Source organism: Nelumbo lutea, chromosome 1 (genome assembly GCF_056320005.1).
Source record: "Nelumbo lutea isolate HS-2025 chromosome 1, American lotus-T2T, whole genome shotgun sequence".
In the NCBI taxonomy this organism is placed as follows: domain Eukaryota; kingdom Viridiplantae; phylum Streptophyta; class Magnoliopsida; order Proteales; family Nelumbonaceae; genus Nelumbo; species Nelumbo lutea.
The window spans coordinates 85,852,639-85,869,895 of NC_142684.1; the positions used below are offsets into that span (position 1 = coordinate 85,852,639).

Below are 17,257 nucleotides of genomic sequence, written 5' to 3' on the forward strand. Positions count from 1 at the left end.
TTTTATTTAACAAAAATAATAATCTAATTTATTAGAGTAAATTACAGATAAATATCGTATACTTTGGGGTAGTGACAGATAGGTACCCTAAACTTTCAATTGCAACACTCGAATACCCTAAACTCAAAAAAACAATCTAATTTATTTGTCACTATCCCAATGTCATTTTTTCTTCCCTGCTAGTTTACATTATCAGATTCGGGCTTTTATAGCTGGGCCATTGAAATTTTAACAAATTCTTAATCCAAACTGTCCAATCCCTGTGTTAAGCCATATAGCTTATGAGCTTGACCTTCATCTTTATCTATGGACCCAACTGCCTTGTTGGGTTGTTTTCCTTGTCCCGGCCGATATAAATGCTGCAAGCCACTATTTTCTTGGCTGCTTTTGGATCATAGGATATATTTTGAGAGGTAAAACATCTTATTTATAAAGAATTGTTTTATTAAATCTTTGAATGTTTGATTGCAATTTGAAACCAAACTTGAGAAAATGAAATTGTGGGCTGGATTACTAGATTTCAGGTTTATACGGAGAAGAAAGACGTCTAAGAAATCAAAAGTTTTATTGGATGAGAGTGAATTAAGGAGACCATTATGTAGTAGAACTTTTACTTACAAGTAAAGCCCATAATCTCATCCAGGATTCTATGTAATGACTTGTGCCTTGCCTAATATTTTGTTTCTCCCAGTATTAATGTTACTAGCAACCTAACGCTACTGGGAAATTACTATGCATATTTTTTTTGTAAAATAAGTGTTTTGCAATTTTTTTTTTTGATAATTTTGGAGATAATTTTTTTTCTATAAACCTCGTATAGGATCAGTTTGGAAGGAGTATAAATACAAATTTGTAGAGTGAAAAACCTTGTATTTTGTATTATTTTGTATGTATTTACACTATACATATTTATATTTATACTCCTTCCAAACTGAGTTTCAAGAGCGAGTCCGGATCTGCTAACCACAATACATTGTTGGTTATGCTCATCCAGCCACACATATGGAACAATAGTTGTGTTGTGGTCGCCGATGTTCCCAACATGTGATTGAATGAGCACGACCAACAATGTGTTGTGATCAGCAAATCCGAACTCCTCAAGAGCAGCCCATGCTTCAGCCACCAATGGTTATGGTTCCACTTCTACTTGCAGCATGTTTTACTTTCAAACAAATACATGCATCCTCAATTCTCTCTCATTTACAGACTTATTTAATCTATATATTTGAATATATGTGGGCCAGAGGAGGCAAAGCAATTTCAATATTTGTACCGATGCAAAAGTGTGAGAGTGGAAATTTTGATTTTTTTTTTCTAACTATTGCTTTATTTTTATTTATTCTCAATGCAGATAAAGTAAAAATGTAAAATAGAACCTGAAGCAAAGTTAAAGTAAAAATGAGAAGCAAAAGATTTCAGCGGAAAAAGGAAGTGAAAAACACAAAATTTCCATATTCTTTATTTTAATTTGGCATTTTATATCTTTTTAATAATTAATACAATGCTTTTTTGTCCATAATAGAAAATATTCATTTAGAAACAATCTCCCGACTCTCCCTCTGAAGTCATGGTTCCCACTCCACACTACGTCAGAGACTGACAAGGCAGCAAAGGATGCGTTGTTCAACTACTATGTCTATTTTCATCAACTACGAGCCTATGACCCACTTTTTGCACCAATCTCTCTCTCCTTTCTCTTGAAAATGTCGCATTCGCAAGTCTGTTGGCGAGAGTCCGGATTTGTTCACAACAAAATATTCCAGGGAAAATCTATGATATGATATGGAAAAAGTTTTGATCAATTAAAACCAAGTCATGAATTTTGATAAATAACACCATGATCCCTATTACATTTATAATTCTGATTTATTAGTCGGTTGTTTTTCAGATATTATATATTTTCTATATCATAGTCGATCCCAATATTTTAAGACATTCCAACATGATGCCACAAAAGCTCCAATGGTTAGTAGTAGGGCTGCTAATGGCTCAGGTTTATTCAATGGATTCAAATTAAACCAACCAAACTGATTATAACTGTTTTGGTTTTAAGATTTTATCTTGATTAATAATTGGATTGGTTTCGATTTTTATCTGTTTCAAATTGATTTGGACATGGAATCAAGTATTTTATTAATATAAATATTTTTTTCTTATCATTTTTATCACATTTTATATTTGAAATGATAAATTTGATAGTTTAAAATGGTTAATTTATTAATATATAAATAATGTAATATTTTCTGTCATTTTTATTAAGGTTATATTATCAAAACTTTAAAATTTAAGTTATTATTTAAGTAAACAAATACGATTAATTTTCAGTTAATCGGATCGAGTCTGAATCCAATAAACTTGACTATATTAATTGGGATGGTAGTTGCAAATGCAAATATATTCAATTCATAAAATACAAACTTGAATTGGTTTTGCGTAGATAAATTTTGCATTGTCTTTGGTTGTGGTGGGTACAAAATTTTAGCTTATTTTGTTTGATTACTGTACAAATAAAGTAAAGTAAGACATAAAGCAGAATAAAGTAAAATTTACAAATTTTTTACATTTGCACCCATGCATTTGTATTAATACAAATAAATTTGTACTGCAACCAAACACAACCTTAACATTGACCAACATTGAGTGCAAAGTCACTTTCATTTTCAGTACCAACCACCTTCCAAATTGATGAACTGGGATACAAATTAATTTGCTTCCATTCAGGGTTTGCACTCTTATCAAAATTGGGTAAACCACTTGGTCTCTACCCATTCATCTATCTGGTTTACCTCAACCCTCTCCTCTAAGTGCATTCTCAAAAGTAACAAAAGCTATACAGCCTACAACTTTTAGCTTGATAGAGAAGACCGGCGGTTGAGAATTTTCATATTTCCCGACAAAAAACCGGCGAGTAGGAACACCTCCCCTATCTACCTTCCTACCTATCTTTAGACTCAGATTACAACTTCTTCAGTCTGCTTCCTCCTCTCACTCTCCACCACAATCGTATTAATTAGAACTTGCAGTCTTCAATTCTCTCTCCCAAATCCCAATTAACCCCTGGATATTCACCATCTTTCCTTCCCAAATCAACTCGCATTTGAGCAAACGTAGTTATATATCTATCCATGGGAAAGAACAGAAAGATCGTCCTCTATGCTCTGAGGTTCATAGCCTTTGCTGGCACACTTTCAGCGGTCATTGTCATGGTGACAAGTAAGGAGGAAAATTACTTTTACGGTGTAGAATTGGAAGCGAAGTACACCCATTCTCCCGCCTTAACGTAAGCTCCGTTTCCTTTGTCGGTGCAATTAATCTTCCTGTTTCTCTCTCCTTCCTTCTGCCGGTTACTGATCAGAGCTTTATGCAGATACTTTGTCATTGCGAATTCAATCGGAGCCGTTTACGGATTTCTGCTTCTCTTTCTTCCACCAGCCAGTATGCTCTGGCGTTTCGTGGTGGCCGTCGATGTGGTAATTTACAGCTTTTTTTTTTTTTTCTGTTTCTTGCTTTTCTTGCTAATTTTGTCGGCATTTGATGGGTGCGAAATGAAGGTTACAGAGAGGAATATTAATCTGGGTCTTTTCTTATATTCTAGGTGGTCGTACTGTTGCTGTCTTCCAGCTTCTCGGCAGCCATGGCGATAGCTTATGTGGGGAAGGAAGGGAACTATTACGCAGGTTGGCTACCGGTCTGCGACCAAATCTCCGACTTCTGTCACCATGTAACAGGAGCTCTGATTGCTGCCTTCGTTGCTCTTGTAATCTACACAGTGCTCCTCCTCCATTCCATCCACACTGTTCTCAATCCTCTTCTTGTGTGAAAGCTTGGATAAGTCCTCTGATGTTTTAATTTTCTGGTCCCTCGTTTTGGAGTTGCTCTGTACTTTGTTATAATGTACGTACGACTGTTGTGAGAATTTACATTTATCAAAATCGTAACGACTTTTTCTGCGACGTGACTAAACAATTGTTCAATTGTTGGAGATGGGATTAGCTGAAAGCAATAGCTGCTCAGCATTCATGGGTCGTAGAACCAATGTATTATGCTAAGTTTGCTAACGCAATAGCCTGGAGAGAGGTTGGATGATTATCATTTATGAGTCTCATATCATATATTTTAGGGAAAATGACGGTTCAGCAGAATTCTGAATTCCACTGCATGTCAAATACCTCGTCAATGGGTATTAATTCAGAACTGGCACTATGTTGGGCCTAAAAATTCTGATCTTAGGCTAAATCGATTATTCTCCTTACATCAATGCCCATTTATAAATTGGCATCAATTCCGAACTGTACCTACCTAAGAATTTTGAGATTAGGCTAAATCATCATTCTCCTTAAAATATATTAACAATACAAAAATATAAAAAAAAGGATTTTATACGTGGCACTGATGTGGTGCGAGCCGAATTATCTAACTGTCTAGCTTTAATCAAATTTTAAACCAAGTAGTTAGAACCAATTAACTAAAAGCCAAACAGATTGCTAACAAATCAATTAGAATCAAGGTTTTTAAAATCGGATCGGATAATGAATCGGTTAGGGTCTAGTTTACAGGTCGAATGGTTCGATCGTTCAAACTGAACGAACGACTCATTCTAATAAAAAATTAAAAAATATAAAATGGTCAAAACCGCCAGATGGTTTGAATGATTCAACCACCCCGGTCAACAATTTGTTGGCCAAATCAATGTTTTTTGGCAAAATAGCAGTTCTAGGGTAAAACGGAACCGATCACCTAACCGCTTCCCGGTTTTTCTAGTCCGATCATCTGGTCCAATCCGGTCCGCTCCAGTTTTGAAAGCCATGATCAGGATTATTGGCATGAACCTCGCCAATGCCCGAAGAAGCATCAGTGATAATAACTATCTTTCCGGTCAAATCCTCGCTAGGGATGGATCTTAGGAGCTATAAAATTAAATGACTTGTGGATCAGCTCCTATACAAGTTTTGTAAAGGTTTCCCTACCTTTCACTTCCTTTCTCTACTTTTTCCTTCAAATCAAACACCGCCTTAAAGGTTTGGGTATATTTCAGAAACCTCCTCTGAAGTTTTTGGTTGTTGATGAAATTTCTTCTAAAAGTTGGATAATTGTAATTACCTCCCCTGAACTCTCTGATATAGTTGCAAGTTGACCCCTTTAGAAACCTCTAAAAAGGGACATGAAATGCCCAAAATACTCATATATTTTACTTTGACTATAATGTTTATTTCCAAATTTTCTCTACATATAAATTGCTACCCCAAACCCTTCCATCCTCTTTTCTGAAATTGATTTATTTTTCAAATTTGACCTTCATATCAATTGCTCAAAGGTAAAGCTACAAGTTTAAGGTTGTGTTTGGTTTGAAGTAGGGAAAGGTAGGGAAACCTTTACCCTTCCTTTCCCTACTTGTTCCTTCAAACCAAACACAACCTAAATTCTCTCTCTCTCTCTCTCTCTCTCTCTCTCTCTCTCTCTTTGTTTTTATAAAGTTTGTATTGTTTTTTCTGTAAAAACTAACCTCAATAGTAACTGTATGGGTATTTTGGATATTTTATGCTTCTTTTTTAGAGGATTCTAACAAAGGGAGTATACTTTCAAGTTGCAACTGTATCATAAAGTTCTGGGGAGATGATTGCAATTGCCAAACTTTATGGGAGGTTTTAGCAATGGTTCAAAATTTTAAGGGAGGTTTCAGCAATTTACCCTTTAGAATTTCATCATTTGGATTTCACATTTTCAACTCCATTATCAGGCTGTCAATAATTAGGCCTGTCAATGATACCTAAATTCCACCACCTAATCCAACATCCAACAACCAATTCCATTAAAATTCGAATTCGATTTTCTCTTTCAACCTAACAATTTTTCCTCTTGCAAGCAAACAATGGAATATAAACATAAAATTCTTTCACCTGTTTTCCTTTTCAAATTTGAATCAAACGTTCTCTAGTCCAATCAGATTCGAATGCACAAGTTTTCAATAATCGGATCAGATTCAGACTTTTTTGAATCTTATCCAAATCCAAATCCAATTATTGGATTAGAACCCTACTGTCAATAAACTATTAAGAGGCATGTTGTTCTTTAAGTAGATGCTAGTAGGAATAATGTATAGACTTTTGGAGCCCTATTCTTCTGCTGAACTAATAACTTTTAATTTTTCTAGGTTATGAGAATTTCAAGCAAGAATAAAAATGCTCTCTGAAGGACATAGTCCCAGCAGTTCTAAGACACTGGATAAGGGAAAGATAATGGTGACAATGTTGGATTGCAGTGGTGAACGGTGACAATGTTGGGCTGAAGAACGAAGAAGGGAGAGAAGAAGAAAAAGGAGGAGGTGGAGAGAGAGAGAGAGATGAATGCAGTGGAAGTTGCAGTGATGGCCAAAGTTGGATATTAACAAAAACCCTTTCTATAGTTTTGGAAAATCTTGCAATTACCTTCCTCTCATCATTGTCTCAATTATAAAATGTTGGTCTAATGCATTTTTTTGTAATACTTATTAAAAGAGTAAAGTAATTTCATTTTGTAAACTCATTGTAATTGAGCCAAACCTAAAAGGGCAGATCTTGCCTTTTGATTATATTGAAAGATGGCCTAACTAGTAGTAGGGACAATTATGGCAATTTAATGAACTGAGAAAATAGTAGAAGGGAGGTAACTGTTGGTTTTTTCAAAACTACAGCGAAGGTTTTATTAAAATGAAACCTTAGAAGGGGAGTGTTTTTTTTATAATTGTCAGAAATGTTAAGAGAGGTCTTTATGTTCTACCCTTCTTGAATAAAACTGTTGGTTGGTCCACGAGGACCACGACGTGTTGATTCAAATCGTCGAATGACTCGAATCGCCCATCCGTTTGACCCGAATAATGGTTTTTGGACCAAGTCAATAATAGAGGCATTTTTCAGTTTTTTGTACTTCGTGTATCTCCGCAATTTTAACTTTTTATTTTTTAAGCATTTCAGAATCATTATCAGGATCTTCTTCAGACGATTCCAATTGCCCAAATTAATGGCTACCAATTCTTTATTCTTTATTCTTTGTTCTTTAATCGGGCTTAGCCTGAGCATCACCACTCATCTCTCCCATCAAAATATCAAAATCCGACGGTCTTGATTGTTGATCACCCACCATTGTCTGGTTCACATCCTAGATCTTTCTCATGGATGCTGGTTCCGTAGATAGGATTAGGAATTGGGAAGCTTGGAGCTAGAAGCCTGGAACTAGTTCCGCTGTCAGATATGGGTGGGAGCGCGTTCCTTATCGCGAACTCCTCCTTCGGATCGTATCTCGTCGGGGATGGTCGTCTTCGCAGTCTCCCGCGGCGAAGATTGAGCACCTTTCGAGTTCGGTCTTCATCTTCTGCTCCACACGTCTCTTTAACTGCTGGTGATTTTCAGTATCTCTTCCTTTCATGTCTTCTTACTTCTTTTGGACATGATCGACTTTATATGTTCATTGATTCCAGAATTGAAATTAGCCATGAAATGGAATGTCTAACCTATTAAATGAAAAAGAAAATAGAGAACTTATCTGTATATGGAATCGGGAATTCAAACTACCCACAAAGCAGTCACCAATCCATTAAAGAAAAAAGTGAGTAATTTGAAAGACTAGAATATTAGAGTGTGTTTGAATAAATGGTGTGCTTGAATGGTTATTTGAGATTGACCCAGTTGAGAGTTCTCAACTAGAAATGTTAAATGGGCTCTGTACCTCAATAATCGTTGAGAACAAAGCGGTCTTGCTATCTAAAGCTACACATAACACATCTTTTGCAGTATAGCTAAATTGTATTCTAGTTTTGATTTCTCAGAGAATGACTTGAGAACCAAATTGGCCTTTCTTTTGGTGTATTTTATTGGAAAATTTTAGATATTGTAGCTGAAAGTTAAGTATTCAATTATTATTTATAAAAACAAAAAGTTAATTTTGCAATTAGCAGCTTGGATATGTAATAGAAAAGGCATAATTGGTCTTACAGATTTTCAGCTGTTGAAGTTAATGAAATTAATGGTTATTTTTATTTGCTCGTTTAATTCCAAAAGAGTGGCTATTATAAAGTATTTATTTATGTGCTCAATTGAGCTTAAATGTAGCACATCAATGTCCCAGTCAATTCTTAAGTAACATTGCTTCAATTTCATCGTACCATATAACAAAATTCTTCAGTTTAACTTTTTCAATCTAACTTAGAGATCCGGGCATTTCTATATAGATGCAACAGGAACTGTTGTCCCATGTGGATTGCAATAACAACAATGGGAATTGGGAAGCGTGGACTGAAGGAACAGATCAGAAACTGTAGGAAGAACTTAAATTTGGATATTCATTATTGAAGGGCATCTCTATACATTTTCTTGTGCCTTCTGTTTCGTCTGTAAACTTCATCTTCTTTCCTAATGTTTCATTATCTAGAACTGTAGACAATTATTTTCCATCTTTGTCTTAATAAAGAAAAAAAAAAAACTAGTCAGGTGTTACTGAACCTTGGATCTGAAATTGTTTTAATTATGTACATGTAACAGAAATACTTGATAAAGATGGTTCTGTGACTGGTGGTGCATATGATTTCAAACAAGCAACAAGTTCACTTATCCATGAATTGATGTCTTCACCAAAGAAGGTGACCCTTGTAAGGCATGGTCTTAGCACTTGGAATGAAGAAAGCAGGGTTCAGGTTTGTAGCTTTTTAATATTTTCTAGATATTGAACCAAAGAAAATATAGTGGCAGATAACATAATCTGAGGCCTGAGATTATTATTGTTCTGGAGTTTGCAGCCCTCTGCAATTTTTTTTTCTTTTTATTAACGGCAGATCATAGAATAATTATTTATGTAATATAATAGTAGAATTAACCCATTGCATCAAAGAAATAGGAGGGGGCAATGTAACTGTAGAAAACCTTCCTAGACCTTTGGTTTTTATTAATTGTTTGGATTTCTGGGGACGTCCTATCAAAAAAAAAAAAAGAGAGGAGGGGGTGATACAAAACAGCACCCAGCACTGGCAACCATATAGAATAAAAATTTTACAACAAAAAAACTGACTAGCATAATTAGCCCAAATTCAAAACCTCCTGAAAGAGAAATTCTCTATCTGCTCCTTGAGCAAGGCATCATGGCATTAGCAGATATTTAAATTCAGTTGAAAAAGCTATTCTTTTTGTGAGCCAAATTACTAATTAGAAAAAATCCTGCAACCCATTTACCTTGCCTCTCTAATGATATGTCTATACATCCAAGGTTCATCCTAGCTGAAGGCATCCAGCTCATTATAACTTGAGAGTTCCCTTCCACTTGAATGTTGTCTAAACCCATAGTGAAACCTACCTTTCTGCCCTGAAGAATATAGGCCAAACCTGCTATTTTTGCATTCTCTTCACCTATAGGTATTGAATACCTTTAAAATGATATCCCCATTTGATCTTTCTATAGTCCCCACCAACACCAGAAATGCCCAAATTGTCTATAATGCAGCTATCTGAGTTATATCCTTTTCTGTTGTTCAATAGATAAAATTAGAGCTTTCCTTTTGTTCCCTTCCTCAGATTTTACTTTCCTCAGAGTTCCTCTTGTTCCCTTCACCTATAGGTCCTCTGCACTTTCTATCATTTTCTGTCAAAGCCAGCTAGTTTTTCTCAACTTAAAATGTTTAATAGATGAATTAGAAACATATTTTAATTTTCTTTTGTTTCCTTCACAGATGGCGAAAGCCTTTTGAGGTGAACACTATCTTGATAGGAAGCCAAATCTAGAAATTAGATGACTAGGAATACAATTTTTTTTTTTATTTTATTTAGAAAAGATTGGTCATTGTCAATCTCAAACATGGTACCTCAAGGACTTCACAAATGCCATGTTCTCATTGTATTTAGGTTCTTTTAAAAATATATTTTTTGTTCCTTGTATGGAAGAACAGGGGATTCAATTTATATGTGGATGTCATTTTGCATGTAATATGCCCCTATAGAAATGAAAGATGTGTTAAGCTGGTGCTTTTGATGATATCCAATTTTTTCTACCTTGTTTCTTTAATGCAACCATATATTGCAACAAAAGTGTGTTCCTTTCTGGGACAATAAGTTTTAGTATACAGGATAAAGTAGATGGAAAACTGTTAACTTACACTAACACAGGATTTGGACATAAGCTTCCTGTCATTTAGGTTTAAGATTGCATTTGAATCCCTGGTTTCAAATTATGAACATTAAAATTTTAACAGCAGTGACATTTATACAAGCCATCCTTAAGTTGTTAGATTAACACATAAAAGTGTGAAAAAAAGGAGATAAAAGTAATTAATTATTGCAATACTACAACTTCTTTCCAACAAATGGGAATGCAATAAAGACCATTTATGTAAGAAATGAACTAACTTACCAATTAACATTTCTTATATCAAAGTGTTATGGGCCCAGGAATAGGATCTCGTCACGGGTCGGTCCATGGGGAAAACCTCCCCTTGTCCCTTCTTGATGAACCTATCTTGGTGCCTTTGGTGATTTGTTCAAGAGATCACCAACTCTCCTAACTCACTTCTTTAACTGAATATTCGATATCTTTATTGACTGATAGCAGCTCCTTAAATAGGAGATTACAAGAGTCCTAATCTTAGGGAGACTCCTTGCTGATTAGGGAGACTCCCAGTTCTATCTTGCTAAGGATCAGATAAGCTAGTCCTAATCTGATAATCTACTAACAAGATAAGATAAGCTAATCCTAATCTGATAATCTACTAACAAGATAAGATAAGAACAAGCAAGATGACTAATCTAATCTGGATGAGACTGTTGTTGCCAAACTGGGTAGGATGAGAATCATTGGATCACTGCTGCTGCTGGCGGAGGGTCAGGTTCCTATTGCTGCCGGCGGCGATGATACGTCTTCCCGAGGAATGCGTCCATAACATTACTCTCCTCCTGGACTGCGAGCTTGTCCTCAAGCTCGAACTCTGGATATGTGGCGTGGAACTCTGCCAATGGGAGCCATGTGACTTTGGCCGATGGTAAATTACACCATTCTACCAAGACTTTAACAGCAGCACCAACAAAGAGCTTAGCTGACTGATGGGGAAGCTCAGTACCAGTATCATCAGGAAACAAGTTGCATAAGATGTTCTGAGGTCTTTCTTGAGAGCCATCAATCCCAAATAGGGGGCCCCATGAGCCATAACCATTGTTAATGGCATCCGATGTTCCAGCAACAACTCCAACCATGTTCAAGATAATCAGTGTTGTAGGAGGAATAAGAAGTGTAGTCCATTTGAAGAGGTACAGTTCACCAAACTTTGTATCATCTGCGGCCTTTGAAGTTACAGTGAAGTTGGTGTCAACTCCTGCAAGAACTTTAAGAAGGCCTTGGAAGACGGCAAAAAGATGAGCTGAGACACCTCCTATCACCCAGAATTGTTTATTGCACCACCAATCCTAAATGCTAACACCGCTCCATCGGAGCTCAAACACACCAGTGGCTATGATGGACAGGAAGAGGGCAATGAACCATATGCTAGCAAGATTATTCAGAGTGGGAATGATGAACTTTCCAATGAGAAGACAGACAGCAGGAATGATGCAGTAGGCAAGCAAAGGAATGGAAGTTAAAGGGTAAACAATGGTGTTAGTATAGGTCAACCTCTCTAACCATTTTAGTTTTCCTCCATAGCCATACCATAGAGGGCAATGCCGACTAAGGAATATCTCAACTGATCCAAGAGCCCACCTGAGAACTTGTTGCAGACGATCTGAAAGATTTATAGGAGCTGAACCTTTAAATGCAGCTAGTTTAGGAACACAATACACTGACTTCCATCCTCTGCAGTGCATCTTGAACCTTGTCAATATGTCTTCTGTGACTAAGCCATAAATCCATCCAAGCTCTTTTCCCCATTCAGTTTTCTCTTCATAGCCACAGCTAATAACATGAATAGCCTCCTTAATGAGGGTTGTGTTGTTGGTGCCCTCAGGAAGACCACCTTCTTCCATAAGTGTTGAAGCAATGAAGACAGGTGACTGTCCAAACCTCTTCTCAAAGTTTTTCTAAGACATGAGAGATGATTTCTCTAGCTCATCGTATCCTTCAATCTCTTCAAGATCAAGGATAGGGGCAGAGCCTTTCTTGGAATAGTCCTTTGCCATCACTTTCGTCTTCTTGTTGTCAAACCCTCCAAACAAACTTCTTTCTCCCTTCTTTGATTTCAACTTTTTCCTTGATCCACCATAACAACAGCAACACCAAGAAGGCCAGCAATCACAAGTCATCTTTGGTCTCTTTTCAAACACTGGTGGGTCATACCATACAATGCTTGCCTGTTCAAGACACAACCAGTTCCAACGTAGACTGGTCCTTGGATCCCATCCAAGCCTTTCTTGTTGATATCAAAGAACACTATATTGCGATTAGCGCATCTATCGTGGCGATCAATACCGTCGAACCTCTGTGGAAACTGGACATAACATAGCTTCTTTCCAAGCTGAGGATCCATCAGAAAGCACATGGCTTCCCTTACAGCCTTGCTGTAAATCACATAGAGTGGAGGTGGCAGTAATTCTGCTAAATTATGCTGCTTTAATTTCTTTGTATGCAGAACCCCTAGTTGGTGTTGGACAAGCAAGGATGCTTTCTTCAGAGATTTCGGGAGACTTGAAAGGAACTTCTTTCGGTGTGCAATGGTCTCCATAAGGCTTTTCTTGTGTTGCTCCAATTTCTCATGAAGTTTGCAGAGTTCTTTTCGCCGGAAAAGCTCAAAATTAAGCCGCCTTAGCATCAAGTCATGTGCACTGTCTTTTGATAGTGCAGATCCTATAATATCTTGAGGGGCTGAACTGAAAAACTCTTCCTCAAGCACAAGTTCAATATCTGGATACTTTGACTTGAAATCTTTGCACACCTTTATGGCTTTCCCAAAATGAATTTTCTCATACATCAAATTGTGAAGCTGCAATGTAGTGAAATCAACTGGTGCCTTAGCATGTTCTGTTTCTGCTTTAACACGATCCTCTTCTAGCAATATAGAATGATTTACCTTATCCCGGTCATCTGTCCGTTGATTCCGAAAAAACTGCTCGCAGTGATACAGCCAGCCTAAGGGGTCTCTGTTGCCGTTGTACGATGGGAATTCCAGCTTGCTGTACTTGGGGATGACTGCGGCTACCGGGGCGATGACCTGCTGTTCGCCGGACGACTCCGTCAAATCTGGTCGACGGCTGTTTGTGGTTACAGCCCCTTCTGAATCCCTCTCCTTGTTAGAGAAATACTATTCCAGCAAGCGTCGCAGCTCCCGGACATCGTCTTTGACCTCACGAACCTCCACGCGGGTTTCCACGAGCCTATGCTCCAGTTTGTGGACCTTGGATGATAGCTGCTCCAGATCTCCCATGACGATAGGCTCTAATACCAAGTTGTTATGGGCCCAGGAATACGATCTCGTCACGGGTCGGTCCATGGGGAAAACCTCCTGTTTTCCCTTGTCCCTTCTTGATGAACCTATCTTGGTGACTTTGGTGATTTGTTCAAGAGATCACCAACTCTCCTAACTCACTTCTTTAACTGAATATTCGATATCTTTATTGATTGATAGCAGCTCCTTAAATAGGAGATTACAAGAGTCCTAATCTTAGGGAGACTCCTTGCTGATTAGGGAGACTCCCAGTTCTATCTTGCTAAGGATCAGATAAGCTAGTCCTAATCTGATAATCTACTAACAAGATAAGATAAGCTAATCCTAATCTGATAATCTACTAACAAGATAAGATAAGAGCAATAGAATAAGATAAGAACAAGCAAGATGACTAATCTAATCTGGATAAGACTGTTGTTGCCAAACTGGGTAGGATGAGAATCATTGGATCACTGCTGCTGCTGCTGGCGGAGGGTCAGGTTCCTGTTGCTGCCGGCGGCGATGGTACGTCTTCCCGAGGAATGCGTCCATAACACAAAGCATCACAGATGGCAATTGAAAAGCTGCTTAGTTTAAAATCAGGGAACTACTTTCTATTTATTTTAGAAACTTTTCCTCTGTTCTTCCAAAAGATGAAGTTTTAAGGATATATATTCAGGACCTCTTATCCTCAAGTTTGTTTTCATACTTGGCCTGTTGAATGGCTACATCTTTATTACAACTTTCATAACGGTTAGTTTAGTTCTTACTTTTCCCTTCAGGGAAGCTCGGACTTGTCCATATTAACAGAAGTTGGAGCCAGACAAGCAGAGAAATGCAGGAGAGGCTTAGCCGATATATGCTTTGACCAGTGTTTCTCTAGTCCTATTTCTCGTGCAAAGGTTTGCATAATTCAATTAAATAAATATTAAAGCAAACATCATGTAAGGTTTTGCTTTGGTGGTTGATTTTAGTTTGGTATTTAATGCAGACCACTGCTGAACTTCTGTGGCAAGGGAGGGAAGAGCCACTGGTTTTCCTTGACTCACTTAAAGAGGCTCACCTTTTCTATCTAGAGGGGATGAGAAATGGTCTGTGTTCCTGTTGCATTAAACTTGATCATCATCCTTTTTCTTTTTAATTATATATGCACTACCCCTCTTAATCACATTCAGAATTTGGAGGCAGTGGATGCTAGGAAGAGATATCCAAAGGAATATACAACATGGAGGGAAGATCCTGCTAATTTTTGTGTGAATGGTGTCTACCCTATCCAAGAACTATGGGGAAGGGCACAACATGCATGGAGGGAAATATTGTTTACACCTGTAAGTTCTTTCCATGATTTGTTTTCTTCCACATATAAAAAAGATGTGTTTTTCTCCCCTTTTTTTATCTAAAGCATTACAATTTTTGCTGATCTTGTTTACTCGCTCTTTTTTCAGGGAGAAAGTTTTTTGGTTGTCACACACAAGTCAATGTTGAGAGCACTAATATGCACAGCCCTCGGACTTGAGCCAGAGAGGTGATTTTATGCATGGTTTAAAGTTTAAATAGTGGCTGGTATATCCATTGCAGTATGTCTGTGAATAATGACTGTTATTCCATTATAACGACCATTATCCCACCAATTTAGGAGCATTATGAGTTTTCAATTTATTTTAATAACTATATTAGCCAAACCATAATATGGTATTTTTTATTTTTGCTGTCAAGTTTTATTGATTAAGAAGTAAAATTATGTACAGTATATTGTTCAATCAGATTGTCCTGACTGGGCTAACCGGCCCCTGTTCTTTACATTATTAAGTTACGCTTCCCCAAAAAAGTCTTGTTCTACTAGCCCCTTGTTTTGCCATTGAGTTGGCAAAGTTGTTTGCAGATCTCTGAATCCAAGTAAAGGTGATCTCCATTCCCAAGGATTAAATGCTGAAATTTCCTTCATCCCATTCCTATAAGCCCATGCTGGTTGCTTATTTCCTCTTAACCAGTCCTTGAATCACCTTCTACAATAGATTCCTATAATCCAGTTGCTTTCCCACAGTTAAACCTTGTAGAACTGCAAGCAATTCTGCTCTAGTAGAGTTGCCCACTCCTATTGGCCCTGAAAACACTCTTAAGTATTACTCCATAATGTTTTAAAACGTGGAGGCGTGGCATGAGGCGTGACACTACTTAGAGGTGTGAGGCGTAGTTCAGAACGCAAGAGGTGTAAGCCTCCCTCTCAAACACAAGGAGGTTTACGCCTCCTTAAGAGGAGGGGGTTAGGAGGAGGATGAAGAGAAAGGGGGGATCTCATTTTTTCTTTATTTTTAATAAAATCTTTTATATTAAGAAGAATAAAGATGCATAACGTTAGTTGAAAGGGGGGGTCTTGTTGAAGCGGAGGTGAGTGAGCTCACCGAAGCGGAGCGCCTTGCCTGGAGGTGCGCCTCTGGCATATGCCTCAGGGCGTTTTGGGAGTGCCTCGCCTTCAGGCGTACGCCTCCCACGCCTTTTAAAACACTGCTCCATATCTATCCCTGAAGACTCTCCCTATACGAAGGTGCCTGGGTTTCCTAAACTGCATATTCAAGGTGGAACCAATCAATGGATGGTTTTAGGTCCCCCTGTGTTGATAAATTGCTTGGTAAGGTGTACCAGAAAAATGTTCAGTCAAAGAGATGAAAATGTCAATTTTTATTTGTAAATATTGCATTTCAAGATTAGCTGGACAAAATCATTTTTACTTGGAATTTTGGGCCCAAGAGATCCTGTAGCATTTCATGTACCCTTAAATCCTTTGGAAATAAATTTCCTGTAAGCTTTCATTTTAGAATAAGTGCCATATTTACTCTAAACTTTAGCTGTCTAATTTTAGTTACTGATGTCCCAGGTTCCGTGCAATTGATGTGAACAATGGTGGAATTTCTGTGTTTGTCTTTAACAAAAATGGAGAAGCAATGCTTCAGTCCTTGAATATGACGGCTCATATGTACAGTGATCATGTTTATAATTACTAGAGTTTTCTTAAATGTTGCTGAATTTGGCATGCAAAAGAACAGTGTATATAAACTGTCTCAAAATCAGATGGTCCAAAACTCAAAGGTATTTAGTAGTTGGTGCTAGGAAAGCAGGTGAGTAGAAAGTAAAGCTATAATGAGTGGAAAGGGAACGCCTTTAACTGATTAGTTTTCATCAGACATGTTTGTCCTGGGGTAATAGGATCAAACAATTCATGAAGTTAACTTCAGCTGCATGATCCTATTGGGTGCTTCCATGGCTGTGAGCAAGAGTGGGTCCTCAAAGAGCGAGTCATCTTCAGTCCAGTAATCTTGGTGAGCCATGGTATTGGTTGTTTGGCTTATTGTTATGTTATATCCATTTCTGTATAACAAATTCTAATAATTTTGCATTACACCCATAATCTTTTCTTTAAGGTTTGGACCCATTCAAATTTTAAAAAATGCTCAACCCAACCCGCTCCAAGTTGCACCTGTCTGCAGATTCTCATACATCTCATTTGCTTTACGAGAGATTTGGTGATTCCTAGTTGCCCAGCACGACGCAATATGCAAATACAGTTGTTTAGTCTGTAATCTTGGTCAAATAGCTTACAATTGCCAAACTTTCTATTTCCCGCATGTATCTTTGAGCAAGGCGGCAAGCAAACTACGATTCACACTGCAACTGAAGTCGCAGGATAAACACCATTCAATTGAGCCTGCAGCCAATGTTGTGAGAGCCCAGATTGGGCAGTTCACCCGTTGTTTAGAAATAGACACCCTCGTTCTTTCTTTGATTTGGAATTTCATTTTGTAAGAAAATGTTAATTGTTTTGGGCATTGGGTCGTAGGGAGCAGAATTGTATATCCTCTTTTCAGTTTCTCATTGTACAAGGGTTCTTTGTTGGCT

At 37.6% G+C, this 17,257-nt stretch overlaps 2 protein-coding genes and 1 pseudogene across 2 annotated transcripts; 2 read left to right on the plus strand and 1 right to left on the minus strand.

Moving 5' to 3' along the window:
• The first annotated feature begins 2,953 nt into the window (after positions 1-2,953).
• Positions 2,954-3,953, plus strand: LOC148875870 (CASP-like protein 1C2). The gene is made up of 3 exons (XM_088965544.1): positions 2,954-3,280; positions 3,368-3,470; positions 3,596-3,953. The coding sequence occupies exons 1-3, from the start codon at positions 3,126-3,128 to the stop codon at positions 3,818-3,820; spliced, it is 483 nt and encodes a 160-aa protein (XP_088821670.1). The 5' UTR covers positions 2,954-3,125; the 3' UTR covers positions 3,821-3,953.
• A 2,953-nt stretch (positions 3,954-6,906) lies between these two features.
• LOC148875871 (putative 2-carboxy-D-arabinitol-1-phosphatase) lies at positions 6,907-16,781 on the plus strand. The gene is made up of 7 exons (XM_088965547.1): positions 6,907-7,374; positions 8,514-8,665; positions 14,146-14,265; positions 14,355-14,454; positions 14,552-14,691; positions 14,809-14,888; positions 16,239-16,781. Exons 1-7 carry the CDS (start codon positions 7,227-7,229, stop codon positions 16,363-16,365), a joined length of 867 nt encoding a protein of 288 aa, XP_088821673.1. The 5' UTR covers positions 6,907-7,226; the 3' UTR covers positions 16,366-16,781.
• Positions 10,156-13,363, minus strand: LOC148875872 (cellulose synthase A catalytic subunit 4 [UDP-forming] pseudogene; annotated as a pseudogene).
• Positions 16,782-17,257: the final 476 nt, after the last annotated feature.

What these genes read in the sequence shown, in the direction of transcription:
- LOC148875870 (XM_088965544.1), top strand. Translation starts at nt 3,126, where the DNA reads ATGGGAAAGAACAGAAAGATCGTCCTCTATGCTCTGAGGTTCATAGCC. An exon ending in ACCCATTCTCCCGCCTTAAC is followed by an intron (nt 3,281 to 3,367) that starts GTAAGCTCCGTT and finishes AGCTTTATGCAG; the next exon opens with ATACTTTGTCATTGCGAATT. An exon ending in TCGTGGTGGCCGTCGATGTG is followed by an intron (nt 3,471 to 3,595) that starts GTAATTTACAGC and finishes CTTATATTCTAG; the next exon opens with GTGGTCGTACTGTTGCTGTC.
- LOC148875871 (XM_088965547.1), top strand. Translation starts at nt 7,227, where the DNA reads ATGGGTGGGAGCGCGTTCCTTATCGCGAACTCCTCCTTCGGATCGTAT. An exon ending in ATGAAGAAAGCAGGGTTCAG is followed by an intron (nt 8,666 to 14,145) that starts GTTTGTAGCTTT and finishes TTTTCCCTTCAG; the next exon opens with GGAAGCTCGGACTTGTCCAT. An exon ending in GTCCTATTTCTCGTGCAAAG is followed by an intron (nt 14,266 to 14,354) that starts GTTTGCATAATT and finishes TATTTAATGCAG; the next exon opens with ACCACTGCTGAACTTCTGTG.